The sequence below is a fragment of the Chenopodium quinoa genome, unplaced genomic scaffold (genome assembly GCF_001683475.1).
Source record: "Chenopodium quinoa cultivar QQ74 unplaced genomic scaffold, ASM168347v1, whole genome shotgun sequence".
Lineage (NCBI taxonomy): Eukaryota > Viridiplantae > Streptophyta > Magnoliopsida > Caryophyllales > Amaranthaceae > Chenopodium > Chenopodium quinoa.
In genome coordinates this window covers 652891-675242 of record NW_018744560.1, presented here as the reverse complement: position 1 = coordinate 675242, position 22352 = coordinate 652891, and the positions used below count along the sequence as shown (strand labels likewise).

The 22352-nt window shown below is 33.7% G+C and overlaps 2 protein-coding genes and 2 non-coding genes across 4 annotated transcripts; all 4 read right to left on the bottom strand.

The window, feature by feature from the left end:
- Nucleotides 1-1843: 1843 nt before the first annotated feature.
- Nucleotides 1844-1914, bottom strand: TRNAG-GCC. The gene has a single exon. It is a non-coding gene; the product is annotated as a tRNA-Gly (tRNA).
- A 3960-nt stretch (nucleotides 1915-5874) lies between these two features.
- Nucleotides 5875-5945, bottom strand: TRNAG-GCC. The gene has a single exon. It is a non-coding gene; the product is annotated as a tRNA-Gly (tRNA).
- Nucleotides 5946-6972: 1027 nt separating this feature from the next.
- LOC110699039 (pre-rRNA-processing protein TSR1 homolog) lies at nucleotides 6973-17811 on the bottom strand. The gene is made up of 21 exons (XM_021876529.1): nucleotides 17589-17811; nucleotides 17409-17482; nucleotides 17242-17319; nucleotides 16973-17104; nucleotides 15484-15534; nucleotides 15229-15369; nucleotides 15025-15147; nucleotides 14772-14849; nucleotides 14051-14143; nucleotides 13835-13957; nucleotides 13176-13259; nucleotides 12364-12456; nucleotides 12020-12199; nucleotides 11094-11166; nucleotides 9883-9986; nucleotides 9530-9789; nucleotides 9350-9436; nucleotides 9020-9250; nucleotides 8088-8166; nucleotides 7877-7940; nucleotides 6973-7470 (listed from the first exon to the last, which is right to left on the bottom strand). Exons 1-21 carry the CDS (start codon nucleotides 17677-17679, stop codon nucleotides 7352-7354), a joined length of 2358 nt encoding a protein of 785 aa, XP_021732221.1. The 5' UTR covers nucleotides 17680-17811; the 3' UTR covers nucleotides 6973-7351.
- Nucleotides 17812-18882: 1071 nt separating this feature from the next.
- Nucleotides 18883-21813, bottom strand: LOC110699038 (protein C2-DOMAIN ABA-RELATED 7-like). The gene is made up of 3 exons (XM_021876528.1): nucleotides 21607-21813; nucleotides 20213-20308; nucleotides 18883-19436 (listed from the first exon to the last, which is right to left on the bottom strand). Exons 1-3 carry the CDS (start codon nucleotides 21712-21714, stop codon nucleotides 19128-19130), a joined length of 513 nt encoding a protein of 170 aa, XP_021732220.1. The 5' UTR covers nucleotides 21715-21813; the 3' UTR covers nucleotides 18883-19127.
- Nucleotides 21814-22352: the final 539 nt, after the last annotated feature.

The following is a 22352-nucleotide window of genomic DNA, read 5'->3' as shown; positions in this document are numbered from 1 at the left end:
TTTCTCTCTCCATTTACCACTCACATACAAATTTTGTCTAGGAGTCCGTGACGATATTTTTGTTGCACATAATATGAAACGGAGGTAGTAAATTTGTCAAAAGCTATGATGTTAGAGATAGTAAGTTAATGGAGACAGGAGACGTTCATAAGCAGATAAAATTTTCATTTAATTTCTAAGTGACAATAATTTTTTCTTTTGTAGAAATCCTAACAATTAAATATGTGATTTTTGGTAAACGAAGGGAGCAGATATTGTGATATTATGATAGAGTGCAAACATTAAAGCAAATAACTTGGAATTTTATATACTCCCTTCATGTTTTTTTAAGTGTTACACTTTAAATCAGCATTTTGTTTTAGGCAATTTAATCGACTTAAATAAAATAAGAAGTAAGTGGCGTAGTTGGAATATTTTTTTAAAAAAAATAGTGGGGTTAACATTTTATTAACATTTTATTTGCAACAAATGTTTTCTTTCCTTTTATTAGTTGTCTTTTCTCTCTATCTCTCTCCTCATCACATGTTTTTTTATATTTCTCTCTCCATTTACCACTCACATACAAATTTTGTCTAGGAGTCCGTGACGATATTTTTGTTGCACATAATATGAAACGGAGGTAGTAAATTTGTCAAAAGCTATGATGTTAGAGATAGTAAGTTAATGGAGACAGGAGACGTTCATAAGCAGATAAAATTTTCATTTAATTTCTAAGTGACAATAATTTTTTCTTTTGTAGAAATCCTAACAATTAAATATGTGATTTTTGGTAAACGAAGGGAGCAGATATTGTGATATTATGATAGAGTGCAAACATTAAAGCAAATAACTTGGAATTTTATATACTCCCTTCATGTTTTTTTAAGTGTTACACTTTAAATCAGCATTTTGTTTTAGGCAATTTAATCGACTTAAATAAAATAAGAAGTAAGTGGCGTAGTTGGAATATTTTTTTAAAAAAAATAGTGGGGTTAACATTTTATTAACATTTTATTTGCAACAAATGTTTTCTTTCCTTTTATTAGTTGTCTTTTCTCTCTATCTCTCTCCTCATCACATGTTTTTTTATATTTCTCTCTCCATTTACCACTCACATACAAATTTTGTCTAGGAGTCCGTGACGATATTTTTGTTGCACATAATATGAAACGGAGGTAGTAAATTTGTCAAAAGCTATGATGTTAGAGATAGTAAGTTAATGGAGACAGGAGACGTTCATAAGCAGATAAAATTTTCATTTAATTTCTAAGTGACAATAATTTTTTCTTTTGTAGAAATCCTAACAATTAAATATGTGATTTTTGGTAAACGAAGGGAGCAGATATTGTGATATTATGATAGAGTGCAAACATTAAAGCAAATAACTTGGAATTTTATATACTCCCTTCATGTTTTTTTAAGTGTTACACTTTAAATCAGCATTTTGTTTTAGGCAATTTAATCGACTTAAATAAAATAAGAAGTAAGTGGCGTAGTTGGAATTTTTTTTAAAAAAAATAGTGGGGTTAACATTTTATTAATATAATAAAAAAAAATTAGTAGTAGTGGGTTTGAGGAGAGAGATATAATATTTTAATGTAACTTTTTGCCAAAAAAAAAAGAAGTGTAACACTTATTAAAATACGACTGGATTTAATAAGTGTAACACTTTAAAAAAATACAGAGAGAGTAATTTTAAAATGTTAATTGAATTGGAAGATTTTGATCGTTATGTGTTTTTTGAATGTATGTGACAAAAAAAACCAAGCTCAGCTGCATACATTGCTTCTTCAAGTAGATCGGAAGGTAGTGGCGAACCCTAGTGCCACATAATATGCAATTTTCATCACTGCTTGCCTAAGCTTGCACCAGCCGGGAATCGAACCCGGGTCTGTACGGTGGCAGAGTACTATTCTACCACTAGACCACTAGTGCTTGTTGAGTACTTTCTAGTTATTTTTGTATTCAACGTATGTCTAATAGAAAATAATATATTTGTTAAAGAATTTTTTTAAGGGAAGTAATTAACTAATTAAGCAACAAATGAGCAAGAGAAAGTAAAGTGAGCTATGCAAAAAAATAGGAAAATAAGCAAGCTCAGATGCACACATTGGTTCTTCTGGTAGTTCTGAAGATGGTGGCGAACCCTTTGGGCCACATTGTGCGCAGTTTTCATCATAGCTTGCATATTTAACTGCTGGGAATCGAACCCGGGTCTCTGAAGTGGTGAGGTACTATTCTACCACTAAACCACTGATGCTTGAATGATGTTTGCTTACTGTTTTTGTAGACACAGTATGTCCAAAATGCAAAGTTAATTGATATTTTGAAAATAATTATTTGACTAGTAAATGTTAGTAAATAAGAGAGTTGGTAGATTTTTTGTGTAAACAATGGAGACATGAAAATGAACACATTGAATGAAAATTTTGTTGCCATGTTAACTCCTACTAGCTCCACCACCTTGGAATCAAGATTGGTGCATTATTGAATCAATGAAAGAATACGACGTTTTACAGATATGATAATTGAATTGATGAAGCCAAAAACTGCCTAAGGATAGTTGATTAATACTAAAATAAACATCAGGATGCAGCACTTCGTCGTATTGGCCCGAGCTTTAGTACACACTTTTGATTGTTTTGAAAGCCTTGCTGAATGCATGCAACAAAATCAAAACAGAACAAATAAGCAAGCTCAGATGCACACATAGTTTTCTTCAGAAGAATCTGAAGATGGTGGCGAACCCTTAGGGCCACACTGTGCGCATTTTTCATCACAGCTTGTAAGCTTCTGTGCACCAGCAGAGAATCGAACCCGGGTCTGTGCCATGGAAGTTACCATTCTGCCACTAGACCACTGGTGCTTCTTGAATACATTAGCATTAAAAACAAGTGTTTGCTGATAGATTTGCCAGAAATGCAAGGGAAAGTTTTTAGAAAGAGATGTACAGAAAGCGAAAGGAAAATGAGCTATGCAAAAACACAAAAATAAGCAAGCTCAGATGCACACATAGCTTCTTCAGGTAGTTCTGAAGATGGTGGCCAACCCTTAGTGCGACTTTGTATGCAGTTTTCATCACTGTTTGCAATTTTGCATGTTTTTTCAAAGACCTGGGGTTCGAACCCGGGTCTTCATTGTGGTGGGATACTATTCTACCACTAGACTACTTACACTTTATTGATGTTTGCTAGCTGTTTTTGTAGATCTAGTAAGTCCACAAAGTGAATTGATTATTGTAAAGAGAGCATTTAAATTTCCCAATATTAAGGGATTTAGTGCTGGTACATCTTTTTTTGGTAAATATTGGAAATATAAAAAAAAAAAAAATTGATTAAAAGATAGTGTATTAGGGGCCTGTTCTCATTTACTGAACTCAGCTGAACTGAAATAAATACTCCGTATTTTATAAGAGAAGGAAATTAGGAGCTGAGCTGAGTTGAACTGAGTTGAATTTCAACGTATGAGAACAGGCCCTTAGTGTGCTAAAAGTACCAACATGACATTGATTATGGAGTGGCTTGAACATATGTAATTTTATTTTTGTATAACAGACATGTATTTTGTATAAATTACTAACAAAGAAATACATGAATATTATTTGTAAACAGAGGGAATATAACTATGATAGGGTGCAAATATTATAGCAAGCTAATTACTTGAACTTTATATAGTTCAGAATAAATTAGAAGATTTTACAGGTATATAGCTTACTAATGATAAAAATAATAAGATAATATAATGATTATATTACAAAGGAGGAATTCCAAGTTGATATCTGATATCAACATGGGTTGTTAATATCAGGGTACTCATGTCATTTGACATGGATTAGTTAGGGGTAAAAATGTAAAGTTAAAAAAGAAGTCGTCTTGCTAGTTATTCCCGTTCTTGTATTTCCATTTTGTAATGGAACCGACGTTAACGACTGCTATCCTCTTAACCCTTTTTCTCACTTTCACTGGTGGAATCGAATCCGTAAAGAGTTGCTGGGTAAGTAGGTGAGTCGTTTTAATTAGTTTGATTTATTTAATTTTTGAATTTAATTGGTTGTTATATTCGCTGATTAGTTATTTGAAATATTCGATTGTGGTTAGATTTTGGCATATATAATTAGGATATAATTATTAGTGTTATTGTTGTCTTTGTTTAGTTTTGTAGCTTGCTTTTGGTCTTGAATTCAGTGGTTAATAATCGGCATTGTTGTGTTACTGGAGGTTGATTATTACACAAAACTGTGCAAATTCTCTCTCCTCAGAGTTGTCCAGTTCAGAAATCAAGTCGCAGGAGTACAAGTTATGGTTTAGCATATTGTATTACGGTCGAATTAACCAACGACGACATCGTGGAAATTTTCCCCTCTATTACCTAGATTGTTTTTCTCTCTCATGTATTCCAATTAAACCCAAATTCCATTAATAGAGCAGACTTCCGTCAATTCAAAACGGTAACAATATTGCAATAAAAAATTATAGGAACGGAGTCCAGTCAGCATTCCACTCCAATTCACACACATGTCAGCAAAAGTTCCAAGTATTTACAATTAAGCCATGATATTAACATGGATATGTTGATATCCGATATCAATGGGGACCGGCTCGTACAGTAAGGCGCTACTATGAGAGTATGACAGTGGCCAACCCACCATAAACAACAATGCAACTATATTAGTGGTTTTAAAGCTAGTGCATACTCAAAAGATAGTGTTGATATGCAAGCTCAGATGCACACATAGCTTCTTCAGGTAGATCTGAAGACAGTGGCGAACCTTTGTGCCACATTGTATGCAGTTTTCATCACTGCTTGCATGTTTGTTTTTTCTCTTTTTTATAACTGGGGATCGAACCCGGGTCTTATACGGTGATGGGATACTATTCTACCACTAAACCACTTGCACTTGATTGATGTTTGCTAGCTGTTTTTGTAGATGCAGTATGTCCACAAAGTGAATTGAATTGTAAAGAGAGCATTTGAATTTCCCAATATTAAGGAATATAGTGGAAATATAAAATCTAAAAAAAAAAATTGATTATAAGATAGTAAGTGTGTCAAAGGACCCATATAACATAGAATATGGAGTGAGTGTGAGATATAGAGTTAATTAAGAGGTCCATATTACATGACTTACGCTGTTGAGCAGATGTAATTTTACTTTTATATGACATAAATGTAATTTGTATAAACACTAGAATGGAAATACAGGAATCTATTTTGTAAGCAAAGGGAATACAACTGTGATAGGGTGCAAACACTATAAGCTAATAATGCTGTGTTAGTCCTACAGGTATGAGAATTGAATGGTTGAAGCTGAAATTTACAGGTATATAGCTGTTAGTGCTCAAAATAATACTTGGTATAATGATGATTATATTACAAAGATATGTAACTACTCTGTTATAGCTGCCACCATTTAGTATAGTTGACAAGAGAATTGCATTATAGTGGGTTTGCCACTGTCATTACTCTAATTAGTAGCACCTTACTGTACTGCTTCCATCTATATTTGTCATTTGTTAACTGCTCAATTTACGATTGCTAATGTGTATTAGCACCCCTGACAGTCTGCACACCAAAAGATGTCATTGATAGCCCACAAAGGCGGCACTCTTAGCCTCACGTCACATTTGGATGTAGCACTGCACAGTATTGGCTTGAGCTTAAGGTCACAATCACTTATGAAAGCCTCTTTGAATGCAAGCAACAAAATGAAGTGTATGAAAATACGAATGGCAAAAATATTATGGTAAAATTTAAGCAAAAGAATGTGAGCAATGAATTCTTAAAAATAAAAGGGCAAGCTCAGATGCACACTTTCTTTCTTCAGAAAGATCTGAAGATGGTGACAAACCCTTGTGCCACATTGTGCGCAGTTGTCATCACTGCTTACATGTTTGATGCACCAGCCGGGAATCGAACCCGGGTCTGTACCGTGGCAGGGTACTATTCTACCACTAGACCACTGGTGCTTGTTTAATGTTTACTGCATTTATACACACATATAGTATTACAATCATTTAATTTAGCATTTGTACACAATATTTAATTACCAAGTTTATAACAAAATACAAACAATATTACTTATTGAAACCTATTTACTCTTGTTAGAATTTTTTGTTTTTTTTCCTTTTTTTGAAATGAGTGAAATTACAAATTACTCTTGTTAGAATTTAGCAAAATAGATATTAAATCAGAATTAAACATTAAGGCTCCTTTTGTTTTAACAGAAAATATTTTATTGGAAAATGATTTTCTCAATTTCCATTGTTTGGTTTGTAAAGGGATGGAAATCAATTTTCCATAGATAGAAAATAGTCCTCCCAAAAGTGATAGATGTTTTCGGTTTTCCTTCTAAAAGGAATGTATGCCACATTTTCCTCCCTTCTCCTTACGTCCCTTACCTCCCATCTCATCCATCTTCTCCCTTCTTTTGTTTTCCCTTGAAAATTATTGTCCATGGAAAATCATTTTCCCAATAAGTTGTTTTCCGTTAGAACAAACAGAGCCTTTTACATGTTGAAAACCACCATTTATTGTCCAAAAAAAATAAAAGTTTAGTAGACTATACTCTCATTAATTCAGTTTACCAGTTTTAATTTGGACTTTAAATGAATCTAATTTGTAACATTGTATATGAATATGTCAATGAGCTGAACAAAAAAATATCGTTTTAGAACTAAGCTTGATTAGAACACCAAACTTTCAAGAAAAAAGTTTAACTAAGCTTAATTAAACCACCAAAATTAAAAAACATGTTTTACCATTGTTTCTTTTTCAGTAGTATATTTTCATAGGATCAACTATAAAGAGATGTTTTACAAATACTTAAATACATACTATAATCTAGTCATGTTTACTTAAACAAACAAATTTAGGCAAAAGTGGCCAACTGACAAATTTAAAATAAGGTACAAATAGGCTAGCACATTCATGATGCAATAACCCCTTGAAGCCTTCTTCTAATGTGAATCCATACAAGCATCAGAAATTGTGCAGGAAATGAAAGGGACGTTGAATAATGAAGCATTAGTTAATACTATATGGCACCAGTAAGAATTTTACAATGTGAATCCACAATATCAAAATTTCTTTCGTTTACCTTTCTGATAAACTCACGGTGTAAAAGCCTATCAAAACACCTACTTTCACTAATTTAACAAAATTCTATGCCCTCAAACCAGTGGGTTCAGATGTACTTGTATAATATTAAGAATAACTAAGCTAATCTACGCCATACAAGCAAATACAAGAAAAAATGAATTTTGAAGAACAATTTCTGAACCAGTGCTTCATTCCCGATCACAGCGGACAGTTATGTCCTGTGCTGCATTGAGAATCTGCCATTATCAAATTTCAACCCCTAGTTACCATCATTTCAAAGATTTGACAACGGAAACCTTTGTTCTGGCCACTTGGGGTATGCACGCTTGAACAAGCTCATGCACACAGTGTCATTCTGTTGAAGGACTCCATTGAAAAGGCATTTCATTGCCCCTGCAACCAAACAGAAAACATATCAATGATCCTGATCTCCCACGCAAAAAGAAAATAATAGTTGAAGAATATACTTATATGTATAATGGATACAATTTTTCTGAATATCATTTAAAAAAAAATGGTCAAATTCACAAAAACTGCTTTGGGTTTAGGTAATTTACATGTAATAGAAAATATAGCCACACTTCAAAATCATCAGTGCTTGACAGCAAGGAATTTTAGAAACATATTGACCTAGTAGCTTGGTACTCGAGAAGATGCAGGCATACAACAATAAAATTAAATAAAGGAAAGCTGCAACAGGTTCCTTTGAAAAATCTCCTCTCAACCCCAGTCGTGTGTGTGTGTAAAAAAGAGGAAACTACAACTCGATAAATTGGGACATTGAGAAGACGAAATTTACCATGTGTACCGACAGTCTCCTTTATACGTCCACGACGTCCGCATTTAGTCCATAATTCTACAGGCTGCAGTATATAAACACTCAAATTAGCTCAACCAGAAAAGCCATTAAACTTAGCTAAATTAATCAATTGATATCTCCCTCACAAAAAAGACACTACAAACTGGAAAGGGGCAGTTGGGATGGAGAATTAAAAGACAAAGTACTGTACCTTGAACCATTTTACATCTTCGGGACTGTGGAACATATATCTAACTGTTGCTTTGACTTTAGAAACTCTTTGGGGATAACTGCATCAAATTAAGGTTTTGCACGTTACAACCAAAAGACGGGATTGGGAGAAGAAAACAAGTTTGCTACTAAAAAACAATTAATCTAGTGATATCAACATAAAAAAGAACCATTTAAAGGTATTGAGATAAAAATAATGACAAACTAAACAGAAATCTCAAAAAAGAATTAATAATAGATCCTTCAAAAATATATACTGTATGATCACATCTCAATGACTGGTTAAATTAAAATATTACGACATCACATACTAAGTGAGCCCATACATTAATAAATAAATAAAAACAAGTGCACCCTACGTTACGTAATAAAGAAAAATTTTACAACCCCCCAATGCTACAAAAAGTAGACAATAGATCAGAGCAACAAGAGATATGATACAGATTAAATTCAGGCACCTGGGCTACTAGTAGAGGTGATCATGGGCATGGCATTAACCAAAATACAAAACAGAGCAAGAATGGGACCCAACTTCAGCCCAACCTAGACAGTTTCCAGGCAAGGCCAGTTAAGATCAGGTCTAATTGTCTTCACATTATCAATCTATAACAAAAAAGGCAGCTTTCTAAACCAAGTCCTTTGATCTTAGCTCAACAGTTCAAACTAGGTGTTCTTAAAAATGCAACAGTAACTTTAACAAACAAGAATGAGCAATTACAAACTTCAGGAGCACCTAGTTGAAAATATAATTTGCTTCTTTGGAAATGGTAAACAACTGAACATATCTTTGCAAGGAGGCTCACAATAGAATTACCCAGATACTTGACTTAACAAAGCAAAGAAATAGTCATATCAACTTTACAAGCATCATAAAGATCTATACATCTGATAGGAAAGTGAAGATATACTTACCCAGTTAGAATAATCTTCTTCAATATTATTCTATCTGGATCAACGCTAATCAAAGAGCCAACAGCAGCCAAAACAGGTGAGCCCATGACTCCTGATTTCTTCATGGCTACCAAACAAAGAGGCGGAAATGAAATTGGAGCATATATCGAAGCTACAGAAAAGCGTCCGGCATGAAGAAACTTCTCCATCTTGTGCTTGTCTGAATTGAAGTTATCGGAGGAAAATACTGGCCTTCATAAGACAAGTCAAGGCTTTTAGTATCATAATAAATTATCCATAAAATAAAATATATTAGCTTCAACAACTGGGATTTTTTCCAGAAAAAATTACCTTGCAACAAACTGTCGGAAACCAACATGAAATATCAATTCCTCTTTCCCTTTGATTGGTTCATGATAACTATCGTGCTTTTTAATGCTATCAAGACAGTAAATTATGTGATTATGAAGTAGGCAGAAATAATCAGATATGATAAAAACAGAAGAGCTAACAGAACTAGATAGTAGATACCTGAAGTGAAGAACAGACATCTTGGACTCATGTTGCAAGAGCCCACATGATATGATGGGCATCATTTTTGCACGCAGGCATAAATATGAAGCAACAGTTTGTGGTACTTCTTTTATATAGAGCCTTGCATATGTACCAGGAGACACAGTCTCATCCTTGCTTTCATTGTCCCGTTCCAAGGCTTTGGCAAGCACATGTTTTCGAGTTCTTGCGAAATTATCAAAAGCAAATATTCTTGAATATTCTTGAGGTAGGGATTCCTACTCAGAAAAACAGAGAGAGAGAATTTAGATTGTAATGATCATCAAAAGTAATAACAGTAAAAGTCATGTCAAGCGGCACAAAAAGATCACCTTTGGATCCCATGATGATGTTCTAAAGGACTTCAGGCCTCTATACTTGGCAAAACGCTTTCTAGCAGGCACATCAATTGGAGTATCAACTTCATCTGGGTATTCTGAAGTCAAAGATGCACCACTAATAAGCAAAACAATTGGTTCCAATAGAAGCGGTGAAGTATTACAGAAGCCATCAAAGAATATTTGCAGTTCACAAAAGTTAAATATAACAAATATTGATAGCAATTGACTCAAAGTGAGGTCTACATTTACTCTTCAGTAAGGTGGTAATAAGATTTAGTTGTCAGAGATGAAAGAACAAAGTCACGAGGCGAAGGCGTAAAGAAGAGTTAGAGGAAAGAAAGGCATTCTCAAATCCTGGATTGTAGCTGTAATTTAATGTAAAGGAATGCCTGGGAGATCCAAAAAGAAAAAAGAGGAAAAGGAAATGAAAACAATAGGGCAGCCAAACACCCACCAAGGAAAACTCTTTCCTTTTCTTAAATCCCTCCCACCAAACAGCTCCCTTTTAAGTTAAGAGTTACAGCTTCACAAAGGAAATGGAAAAATTTGAAGTAGATAACCATTAGCTTTAAAAGATAAACTGATTTGTAACCAAACACTTTACCACAACCATCAATTACTAAGGAACAACGAAATTACCCTAATACCCCTCAAAACTGAATTACTGAGTCCTTGAGGGGGCTTATAGAGTGTTGGGATGATAATTAGGGGATGGAGGTCAAGAGAGGAATGCGTGGAAAAGATGGTGATGAAAAGAGGTCAAGAGAGGAATGCGTGGAAAAGATGGTGATGAAGAAAGAGAGAGAGAGTGCACACTGTTGAAAAGAATCAACAAGTTTCTAAACATGCCTTAATTACTCTAAATAAGTGAATTTAATATTGAGATCCCCTCGATAGAAAAGCTTTGAATAATGAGCAATAGTATTGATGTATTTAAGATAGAGGATAGTATGGTCGAACACCAAGAGATTAAACAAGTGATGGGCTAGTTTGCCAACAATCTCATCTATTAGTAGAATCACCATAAGAAACTTAGCATTCCAGAAATAAAAAATGCTGCATGAGTATGTTCGATTACATGTTTACACCTATTAAAGCATAGTGCCACAATGTCTAAAACTTAGAATTTGCTAAATTAAAATGTATAAAATAATCGATGACTACAGAGCAATTAAAAAACCATCTGGAACAAAAGGAATTACCCTCATCTTCTGCATGAGCATCTTTTAATCTCTTGATATCATCTTCTATCTGCTCCCTAGTCATATCCCCATCCTATAATGAATATGGCATTAGTTATTATAAATGCGATGAAACAGGCATAAAAGATCTATAAAGACAAATATAAAGTAAAGAGGCAGAAGAAATGGTAACCATCTGATAACAATAACCATAAATACATTAAGGAAATAGATTTCTGCAGAAATAGGTTTCTGCCTTCTGCTGTCATTTGCGTAATTGTAATTAGTTAACGGACATTTATTTATTTAGGGTGTTACACCAAATACGAGCTAAGCATGGAATGCAGCAACTTCTATCCAACCTTGTTTCATTCCATACTGCACTGCTTTCCAATTTTAAACTACATCAAAAAATCAAATTTTATTTTATTGAAGGGGATATTAAGGTTTAGGGGTAACCACATTTTAATGAGGATAACACATGGAAATTAAGAGCTTGACAAATGTAACTAGGTATTAGTTAGAACACAGAGCAGCCACTAAATAAAAATAGAACTTTTATTTGAGGAACTATCTTATTGTTCACCCATTACGATAATAACACATTCACAACTTCCAGTAACACAAGTGATGCATACAGGCAAAGCTATTCAGCACCTACACATACATAAGTGCCCAGCTGCCCACAAGCCACAACAAAGAACAAATAAAAGCACATAAATCTTCAGTGAGCATGACTCAATATTGATGCCAACACTTATTGAGGGTATTGCTTTCCCTCGATGTTTCAAGTCCCTTTCAACAGGCTTTTGTACAACCCTGGTCAAGTAGAAGACTGAATACCCTCCAAATGATGTTTGACATACCTCGACTTTGTAAGACATCCCCTTGCTGTTTTTCTAAAAAAAAAATATAGATGAATACAGATAGCTCACAGCTAAACTTACCACCATCATTGAATCAGTCTCTGTCTCTCCATCTGATTCTCCGAGATCAAGGGAACCTTGATCTTCATCAAGGTCATTAGAAGCAACACCAATTTCTACCCCATCCAAGACCATGCCACCCTCTGACTCGTCATTACTTTCAACATCATCCTCATCACTCTCATCCACAATCCAAGCAGCCTGAAGAAATCAGATATTTGTGAATTATTAAGCACCAAATATAAGGTATCAAACCAAAACAACCAAGACTTGAATTTATAGAGAAGTTCAAAACCACATGAGCTCTTCTCTAGAGATTCAAGCAGAGAAGAGAAAAAGATGAATGACAAAAGGCTGAGACAAACCTGATATTCCGAAGTACCAGGTGGAAGTTTCCTCTTCTTCTTATGCTTCAGATTTTCCTCCGCCTCAGCCATTTCTGCTTCAGTTGGCCATGTCTAAAAGAAGATGTAAGATTATGAAAATGGACAATAAAATCAATTCAGATCACAACAAAATTATACTTCCATCCCTGATGCATTTCTAAAACTGATACTACCCCAAATTGAAACAAAAATGGATCACTAGGTAACAGATTGAAAAAGTATTGGATCAAAATAAATTCGAGTATTACGTGCTGTCGGAAAGGGATGTATCAATAAAAACATTACTAAAGCATCTTCTATGAGACTGACAATCAAAGACTCTAATGGCTTCATGGAATGGATTCAAGTCATAAATAAAACCTGTTGGTATGTATTGACAATAATAAGCTATATGAACTTATATTGTATTATGCAGTTCCTACAGTTTATCATGCCAACAAGGATCATTCTGAAGTCGTGAGCAATAAGCAATGTCAATAGCGAGCCTACAAGATTTGCTAGCTGAACTGAACGAAGATATCAAATAAAAAAGAGCAAAGCTGAACGTTAGTCAAACAACATTTCATTTACAGAGCTGAAATATTTCAAACCATATTTGCACAAATACACATGAAAATATGAAAATATACTCAGCAACACAATTATTAGCTCACAATCAATAGCTGAGATATCAAGATAACAATCAAATAGATTGAGAGGGGGAAGGGGATGGACTAAGGAGCAATATAAAGACTAAATTGCTGACTCTGAATATCAGAGGGAAAGGAAAGCACCAGAGGTTATCCACCAACCTGTTCTCCGGCAAGAGGATCTGGAACATTTTCGACATGTAATGGTTCTTGCTTTGAACTATCAGGCACTAACGAGCTGATCACCTACAATGAAAAAATTGAAATCATAGTGAGGGTATGAAACAAGTACTGTAGCAAAAAGAGCAAATTTAAGGCTCATGTGAAATACCATCTGGAAAAAGTATTAACAAATGGAGAGAACCTAGTACAGGGAGGAGAAACTGAAAAAATTGATAAAACAATACATACATTATTTTATCAATCTTATTCCTTTGGTTATACGAGGCTAAAAGGTTTTACCTTCTCCTTTAGGTATAAAGATGCAAAGGCATTTTGAAGCACGAGTATGGCAGAAAAATTACAATAAAGGAAAAATGAAATAATGTAGGATCAGAATTTCCTTAAGGATGGTAAATCACCTTCCAAATCAAGATTACTACTTACATAATAGCATGTTATATGAGATCATTCTCCAAAACTCACTAAAGAATACGTAAGAGGCTTTTACTTTAGCATTTTTTTTAATACTATGAGATCATTCTCCAAAACTCATCTCTAATCTATTACTTTAGCATGCCAATAAAAAGAGTAGTCTTTTTTTTTTTTTTTTCGTTTTTATGTAAAGGAGAAACTAATAATTACATGACAATGTTACCAACCTGCAGATCAGGCACATCATCAGCATCCATTGTGTCGTGTTCTTTCCTGGGATTTAGAGCATAAGGGTCCCTGAGGATATCAATTTTGCTTAGTTGATAATCACCTGCTCCAGAGACATGGACCTAGTTCACCAGAAAAATTAGACTAAAGCATTAGGCTTTGAACTGTGAAACATAAGTTTTAAAAAGAATCATGGAGAGAAAACTGCAAACTACCAGCTGATTTACAGAGAGATTACGAGCACGGATATAACCGGTGACGCAGAGGGTACACTTTCCAGAAACAGAATCATGATCAAGCATCTCAAGCTGCAGAAATTTGAAAGAAAATCAATATAAAGGTTATGATTAATTTAACTAAAAGTGCAAAACAATATCATGAAGCAAAGAGCGCTTCTTATTATAACTATTAAATGAAACATCTGCAACAAACAAAAAAATCAGATTATTTGGTTGATCAAGGAATCAATCTTTTCTGTGAGTTTGGTCTGTAAAATTCAGTCTATTACACTTGGCAACAGAGCGGTACGGTCTACGGCCATGGTTACCTCTGCATCATCTCTAACAATGGCTTGAGGCCATAACTCTATAGGTTTCCCTAATACAAAATTCTGCCTCCTTTCCCTTTTATTCCCCATCTCTATTTATAATAAAACTAAAGACTTAACCTAAAGAGACTAGACTACCCATAATGCCCCTCCAAAGATTAGTTTATTATAGACGTTTTGACTTACATCCTCACATTATTAATGCACTAGCTTCTGCTAAAAGATACAAAATAAAAAGACGCACCTTGCCCTTGGATAATACACTAGTAGCAATTACAAAAACATACTGATGAAAATGCATCACAATTCAAGATGTATCTACTTTATCCCTTTTGGCTGGATGCTTTCATATAGCAAGGTAATTAAAAGTTACAAAGTCCGAAATTAACCTTTTGAGAAGCAACATAAGCTCGCTGATTTCTCCAGTGAGGAGGTTTCAACCTTTGATCCTTCAGAATGTACAAGAACTGCACCAACAACAATGAAATACAGCTTAAGTATTGTAAAAACAGTTCACTGGAAGAAGAAAAATTTTATACAAGTCAAAAGCCCATCCCTATTGCCCTAGCTATTTTTAAACATATATCACTAAACTATAAAAGCAGCAAATCACAACTGTAATACAGAACTTGCAGACATTACCTTGTGGAGATCATCTTTAGTATCTGCCGGATAAAATTTACATTGCTCAGGAAATTCAGAAGCAAGACTGGAATTACATAATTTCTTAGATTCATTTCTTCCTTTCAAGTCACTAGGTAGATCCTGAAGCAAGAAATTTTTATTACCAAACAGAAACAATTTCTTTCTTTTAACTAAAAGTATACCAAAAATTTGTCTGCTTACACGTATCAATACGACAGTGCTTGGTAAGCCTATGGCTTTGAAAACAGAAAGACACTGCGCTCCAAATGAATCGATGTAATCAGATGAACCGCCTTCACATGGAGAGCTCGCTGATGTGACAAAAGCCACCAAATCAGCAACCTAAGCAAATATGTCCACATATAATTAGTGACAGCTACAAACATTTACATAGCATTTTGAATTAATGTAGCAGAATTCAAAAGAAAAGAAAAAAAAGAAAGAGCAAATGAGTACCTTGGCCATATCCATGCATGAGGACAGATCCCCGTGAGGAGCTTTCAGCACCTACACCCAACAATCACTATTAAATATGCTTTGTAACATGTGGCAGAAAATGCAGCAATCACAAGAAAGAAAGAAAGAAAAAAAAAATTAAAAAAAAAAAAATACTATTGTATTTCAAACACATTCTGAACAGGCTAGAAAAAAAAAAAGAGAATGGAGACTAAGAACACGATCCTCTATGAAAAAAGTCCCATTCAATACAGCAGTGACATTTGATGATGATTTCTTAAATTCATTGTTTGTAACCTTGGCCTATCGATATCTTTAAGCTAAACATCCCCCTACTCAGACCTCTGGTGCCTGAGCTCTGAATTCAGATTAATCCACAAATACTTTAACCCTATGTCACTCAACCCCAAGCAAGTGTCACACTTGGCCACTTTAAAGTATTTTGCGCAAGTTCATGGCCCAGAAATGCGGAGACCATAATGAAGCTTCCAGTATCCAACAAAAGCACTTATGATGGAGTGAAAATTATGACTAGCATTAAACTTTTATCCCAGAAGACATTATTGTGCAGGGGTTCTTTATCTCACAGTTCTTTCTATAGCTAGCAGGTTCAAAAACAAATTTAACCGAACCACCTCCTCCCTCAACCCCTTGTAATAAAAACAAAAACAAAGGGTTGCATATTACAATGATTTCTTATTTACAAAAAGTAGTGACAATGATTCACTCAAAAACCCTAAACCAGGACAATTTTTAACATTCTTTTCCCAGGTACATAATATCACTGAATTCTCAAAATAAGCCCTTACATCAAATGAGAATTGTTTCTTGCATTTAATTGATTTCATTAATTTTCCCTAATTCTGTACTTGAGACAGACTAATTTTTCTATTTTCTCGAACAACTCCAATAATTCACCCAAAAACCCCCTAAACCCAGGACAACACAGCATATCTCACCACCAACTCGTCTGGGGAGATAAAGATGAATGGAGGCACTACTTATTCACAATAAAAGCCTCAACTATATTAGTGCATTTCTTACAATATCACGCTAATATAAAGAACATTCAAATGATTCAAACGCTTGGTGTCTAAGATCAGTAGCATAAAGCATGCTCAAAATCCCAACCAAGATACAATCTAATTGTAAGGACATACTTCACGCAGAATATAAAACTGGAACCATGCACCATTTGTTCCATATTTCATTTCATTTCATTGAATGAAATAGTAATCTGTAAGGTAGTGTCACGTAATCACAACTTGATTCATTAAGAAAGAAATAAGCAGTGAAGCAAAGCAATAGTGTCTAGGGAATTCAAATTATAGTCATCATCTACATAAAGATTGATAAATTAAACTCAAATGTACAACTTTCTTGATATCAGGCACACATTTGATTTCGCATTATAGGAAAAACATGATCCACCCCAATCAATCAACATAAACAGCCAATTCGGGAGTAAGTAACCCAACATAGACCTTACCGTGGCTCTCATCTTGTACTCAGAAGAGACAACCGTAGGGAATGCCTCATTACTGCATTTTGTTGATAGTAATCCCAACAAATCCCTTTCGACCGAATTCAAGTCAACATGAGCAGACAGACCAAACAGAACCTAAAATTCAATCAAATTTTCAATAAGCTACAGCATTAAAGCATTCCAAATTCATAGAAAATAAAATTCAACAAATTTCAAGCTTAATTATTTAATTGCATCATTTACAAAAACCAAAACAAAATTAACAAACTCACAATAACACGAGGTGGACTAGCTGATCCACTCAATGCCCTCTTTTCATTCAATGCAGCAGCCCGCTTTTGATCGCGTATCTAACAAAAATAATCAACCAACTATCAATTGCACTAATTCAATAAAAATTAAACAGTCATATAATCAAAATTGAACAAAAAAAAAGTACCATATTATTACGCTGAATTCGAGCAGCGCGAGCGCCTTTGCCAAAACGGTCCGATTTTGCATTTTGATGCTTATCTAAATAAATACATAACAATAATCAAAAATTAAAACCTTAAAAAGGAACGAATAATTGAGGCAAATTGAAGGTAAATAAGAGGAAAAATTGAAAGAAAAATGAAACCTTTAAGAGAAGTTTTGTGAATATTGCGAGAAGATTTGGAAGCAAAACGAGTTTTGTGAGCTTTGTTAACTTGAGCTCGAGAACCTCCCATGGCTGCTGCTGCTGCTTCTTCACGAAACAGAGACCATTTACGGATGAAAAGGGGGAGAAGAGAAAGAGAGACTGGGAAACCCTAACAAACTTGAAGTTTTGCTAACCTAAAACCCTACCCCCGCCAAACTCACTAATCTTCGCCAATACAGTACAATTAAATTACTAAATTATCCCCTGTTTTACCTCCCGTCTCTAAATATTTGCAAGATTGCAACCGTTTGACTTTACACTATTTATATGTTGTACTATGTGATGTCTTTACTACACCGTATTAATTTTGAATACGAGTAAGTGTTATTACTCCCTCTATCCTAGAATAATCGACACAATCAAACTTAGCACACATGTCTATGCACTAGTTTAAAATTAAACTAGTGTGTGAATTGTTTGTATAGCTAGTGTATGATGTGGACGTTGCCTCGGATGTTACTGTTTTTTTACCTCATATGTATTTATTTTCTAAGAAAGGAATATACAATGTTAATTGTGTGCAATTTAAAACACTAATAAAAGTTGGTTGAGATGGTAAATGTATAACCTTTATTGGTTAGATGTTGCGGGATCAAATCTAGATTAAACCATAATTTAACATAATTTAGTATTAATAAAAGCTTTACAGGTAATGTAGCATGTTCATGTTACGGTTTAAGCGAAGAGTGAATCTTATTTTAGTTCTATTATAAAATGATATTTGCTTTGAATATTATTTATTTGCTTGATGCAACTAACGCAATGGTTTTCAAATATTGAATTGTTTTTGAAATTGCATACAAAGGTTCCAAGTTGTAGGTTTGATTTTCGTGGAATATTACTTACAATTTTTGGCTATTGATGTTTTTTTTTGAAAGGTTTTGAAAATGTAATCTATTGTGTTTTTAATAAAAGTCTTAGCTTAGGGCCTGTTCACGCTATTGAACTGAGTTGAACTGAAATGAATATTTTATGAGAGAAGGAAATTAAGAATTGAACTGAACTGAACTGATATTAAGATAAAGTAAACAGACCCTTTGTCCTTATAACGATGGCGGCAATGACTTAGTTATTTCTTATCCCGTACTGTAAAAGGGTAAGAAAAGGTATTTCTTTCCTAATCTTTTAGCAACATGTGTTATTATTGTTGTTTAAGTAATATATCGTTCTTCAAGAACACGATGTCAAGTGCATGATATAATAATATAATTGATCAATACAATTGTTCATATTTATATGAACTAAATGGTCCATTTATTTTCAACTTTTGGATTCCATATTTGATTAATAATCAGATACAATAATGCACAATTTTCACCTTATGCGACATACAATGCAACAAGAAACAAAGGAGCATTGGAATTATATTCCTCGTGGAAGCAAATATGATACGGAGTATACAATTCTGACGCTTGTAATGTAACATGGAGATTTGAGACCAAAAACACACTAGAAATACACACATACAATATATCATCAAGAATTTAACTTAGGTAATCCTTTGCAACCTGGAAGATCAAGCCATTCAATTTTGATTTGTATTTTTCCTTTCTCAACATTTTGTAGCTTTAGAGTCATTTCTTGAACCATTTTGCCTTTGCCAGTCCAAACTACCTTACTTTCATCGTCTAAGCAGTTACTTTCATCAGGTTGTATCTTTTTTACCGCGGTTCCGATTGGGAGGTCTTTTATCCCCATTTGCATACACTCTATATATGACTTAATGTCGACATTGGCATCACCCATTTTATCCGGTCTTGAGAACCTATCCTTGTCAAACACATTCTGTAAAAAAAATAAAAAAAAAATAAAATGCAAATATACAAGTTATTATCACTCTCCAAAAAGATAAAGTATTTATGAATTGTCTTCTATGTATCAGTCAAATCATTTATGAAATATGATACCACTAGTCTAAACTAGTACAAAGTATATTAAAAGGCGTTACTAAGAACGTCTATATGCCGCGTAGACCACGCCATGTCACGTACTTTATCTCTCATTATGCCACACAATCACTACTCAATAAGGGAATTTGAACACCCAACCTATTATGAGAAGGATGTTTATTTAACCATCTAAACCAATTATTAACTATGCTATAAACATGAAAATAAATGTATATAATTGATTATCACAAGGTCCAAATAAAAAATAAATTAATAAAACATTATGAATATCGAATAGAGTACATATAATCACAAGGAATAATTAAAACCTGGTGCAACGCCCAGGCTAGACACTAGTTATAAGTTTATAACATGCACAAGATACAACCAAGATGTTTTAATTCATTTGGATTAAGTTTCACTAATTGATACTGTGGTCAATTGGTCATATTAAGTTCGTCTAATAAGTTGTTCAAACCATCTATATGTCCTTAAAAAAGAAAAAAAAACCTTCATCTATATATTCACGATCAAATCCCTAAGATAGTTTTTTTTTTTTCAACATGAGTTTAGCGTGAAATCTCAACTAATATAAGTTGCGTTCATTATTAAACAGAAATCCTAGTTGTTTAGAATTACCAAAAAATAACGAGAATATAAATATTAACTCACCAGTGTGATAGGCATATCTGGATCAGTCACTGAAAGAGTTAAAACATCATTCCATTCAGGGTTGCAATTATTCTTTATCACACGAGTCTTCAATTTCTGTATCAATCAATTAAGAAAACATAGGTGCCAAAATAAGTCTTGATCATATTTAAATGTAATTTGTTTGAAGACAAACACTTAATTGGGTATGTGACGAATGAACCCATTCCCAAAATATACTTTATAACTACTTTTAGATCTCAAAAACACAAAAATGAAAATTTTGAAACAAAACAAGTAATATGGAGTAATGCTTATGAGTCAAACATCTATATGATCTGAGAGTGCGTAGAATTTTTTTTTTTTTTTGAAGACCGCCGCGGGAAAGATACTATATTAAATCAAATCAAGCTCCGTTAAAGATTGTAAACTTTGGGGGAAAGAGTTCATACAAACAAATTCATCACTAGAGCACGTATCCCACCTAGCAACTAGATGAACAACGGTATTTCCCGCTCGTCATACATGGACACAACTAAAAGAAGTAAAAACACCACACATACGAATGACATCTTCATTAAAGTGCGTAGAACTAATCAAAAACCCCTCATGATATTGATAGGAAAGTTTTTCCTTGGTTGGAGTTTAATCTCAAATTTGAATCTAGATCTATTGAAATTAAATAAAATCTATATTATATTATATAGGATTTTTTTGTGAAAAACTACCTTTTAAACTCTAGATTTTGCGAAAAACTACCCTAAAAATAAAATGTTGTAATTAACTACCTTATAAAATATAAAATGTTGTAATTGACTACCTTCTACCAGGATGACACAATTGACTTTTATTTCCCAACGTTGACCATGTCACGCGAGGGTCGCGTGACCCTTTAATGACTATTTTCCTTAAATTTTCTCGCTTTACACCAATTCAGCCCATATAATTATCAAAGGGGTTGCAAATAAACAATATAAATTATGATTAATCGTATTGTTAAGGAAAAGAGTTGGTATAAAGCGGGAAAATTTGGGAGAAAGGGTGGAATTAAGTCATTAAAGGATCATGTGACCCTCACATGACATGTTCAACACCGAAAAATAAAAATCAAATGTGTTATTCTAGTGGGAGGTAGTCAATTACAACGTTTTATATTTTATAAGGTAGTTAATTACAACATTTTATACTTTATAAGGTAGTTAATTACAACATTTTGTTTTTAGGGTAGTTTTTCGCAAAATTCAAAGTTTAAAAAGGTAGTTTTTCACAAAATATCCTATTATATAATAAGATCTATATTAATCCCAAATTACATAAACTCAAGATTAGATAAAAGTATATGTAATGCTAGTGTAAACTAAAGAAATATTTGACTTAAGATGTAGTTAGCAAGTACTAGTTAGATGCAATGTTACCTGTGAACCAGAAGTAATAACAACATAAGGGTCGCTACTAAAAGCGTCACAAACTTTGAGATCAATGCCTTTCTTCACGGTGATCTTCAATGCGCCCAAAATATTCATTCTTTCTTCTTGCTCTTCTGTTTTTCTTGCTTCTTAGATGTTTTGATGATCTATGATTTGATGAGAGCTTTAATTTAGACTTTGAGAAATTCAATGATTTACTTTGTTTTATATGACATTTCTACTACATTATTAATTTAGATGAAGGACGAATTTTCAATGGTTAGATTTGAGAAATTAATATCTTAATACAAGGTTATATGAACATGGACTAATTATATTATAGTAGTGGACTAGTGGCCTAGTGGGGGCCTGGGGGTAATGTGTCGATGTGCGTTGCACATTTGCCCTTGTTTGTTCCTTAAAAAGCATTTCGTGTATAACAAGATCACTAATAAGGAAAATGTTACTAAAAATTGATAAGGGAAATTTTTTTTATCAATAATCTAGTTGACATTTGACTTATTCCTAAATAGTTGAACATAAGAAGAATGCTTGTTTGTGACAGAGAAATCTGTTTTGATGAGGCTGCTATATGGGTGCATCTTGATGAGGTACCTCTAAATTTATGTGACATTAATGCTGTTAAACCAATGCTTTCTTTGGCCGGGAACATTCTGTGTACAGATGACACACCTTCAGGTTCCATTAAATGTCCGATTAGAGTAAAACTTCAAATACATGTGTTTGATTCGTTA

Excerpts from the sequence above, each read along its gene's own strand:
- LOC110699039 (XM_021876529.1), bottom strand. The coding sequence starts at position 17,679 with ATGGGAGGTTCTCGAGCTCAAGTTAACAAAGCTCACAAAACTCGTTTT. Across the intron at positions 9,987-11,093 it reads TGCTCATGCAGAAGATGAGG|AATACCCAGATGAAGTTGAT; the intron begins GTAATTCCTTTT and ends CTTTGACTTCAG. Across the intron at positions 9,790-9,882 it reads CATCATCATGGGATCCAAAG|GAATCCCTACCTCAAGAATA; the intron begins GTGATCTTTTTG and ends TTTTCTGAGTAG.
- LOC110699038 (XM_021876528.1), bottom strand. The coding sequence starts at position 21,714 with ATGAATATTTTGGGCGCATTGAAGATCACCGTGAAGAAAGGCATTGAT. Across the intron at positions 20,309-21,606 it reads TTATTACTTCTGGTTCACAG|AAATTGAAGACTCGTGTGAT; the intron begins GTAACATTGCAT and ends TGATTGATACAG. Across the intron at positions 19,437-20,212 it reads CAGATATGCCTATCACACTG|AATGTGTTTGACAAGGATAG; the intron begins GTGAGTTAATAT and ends TTTTTTTTACAG.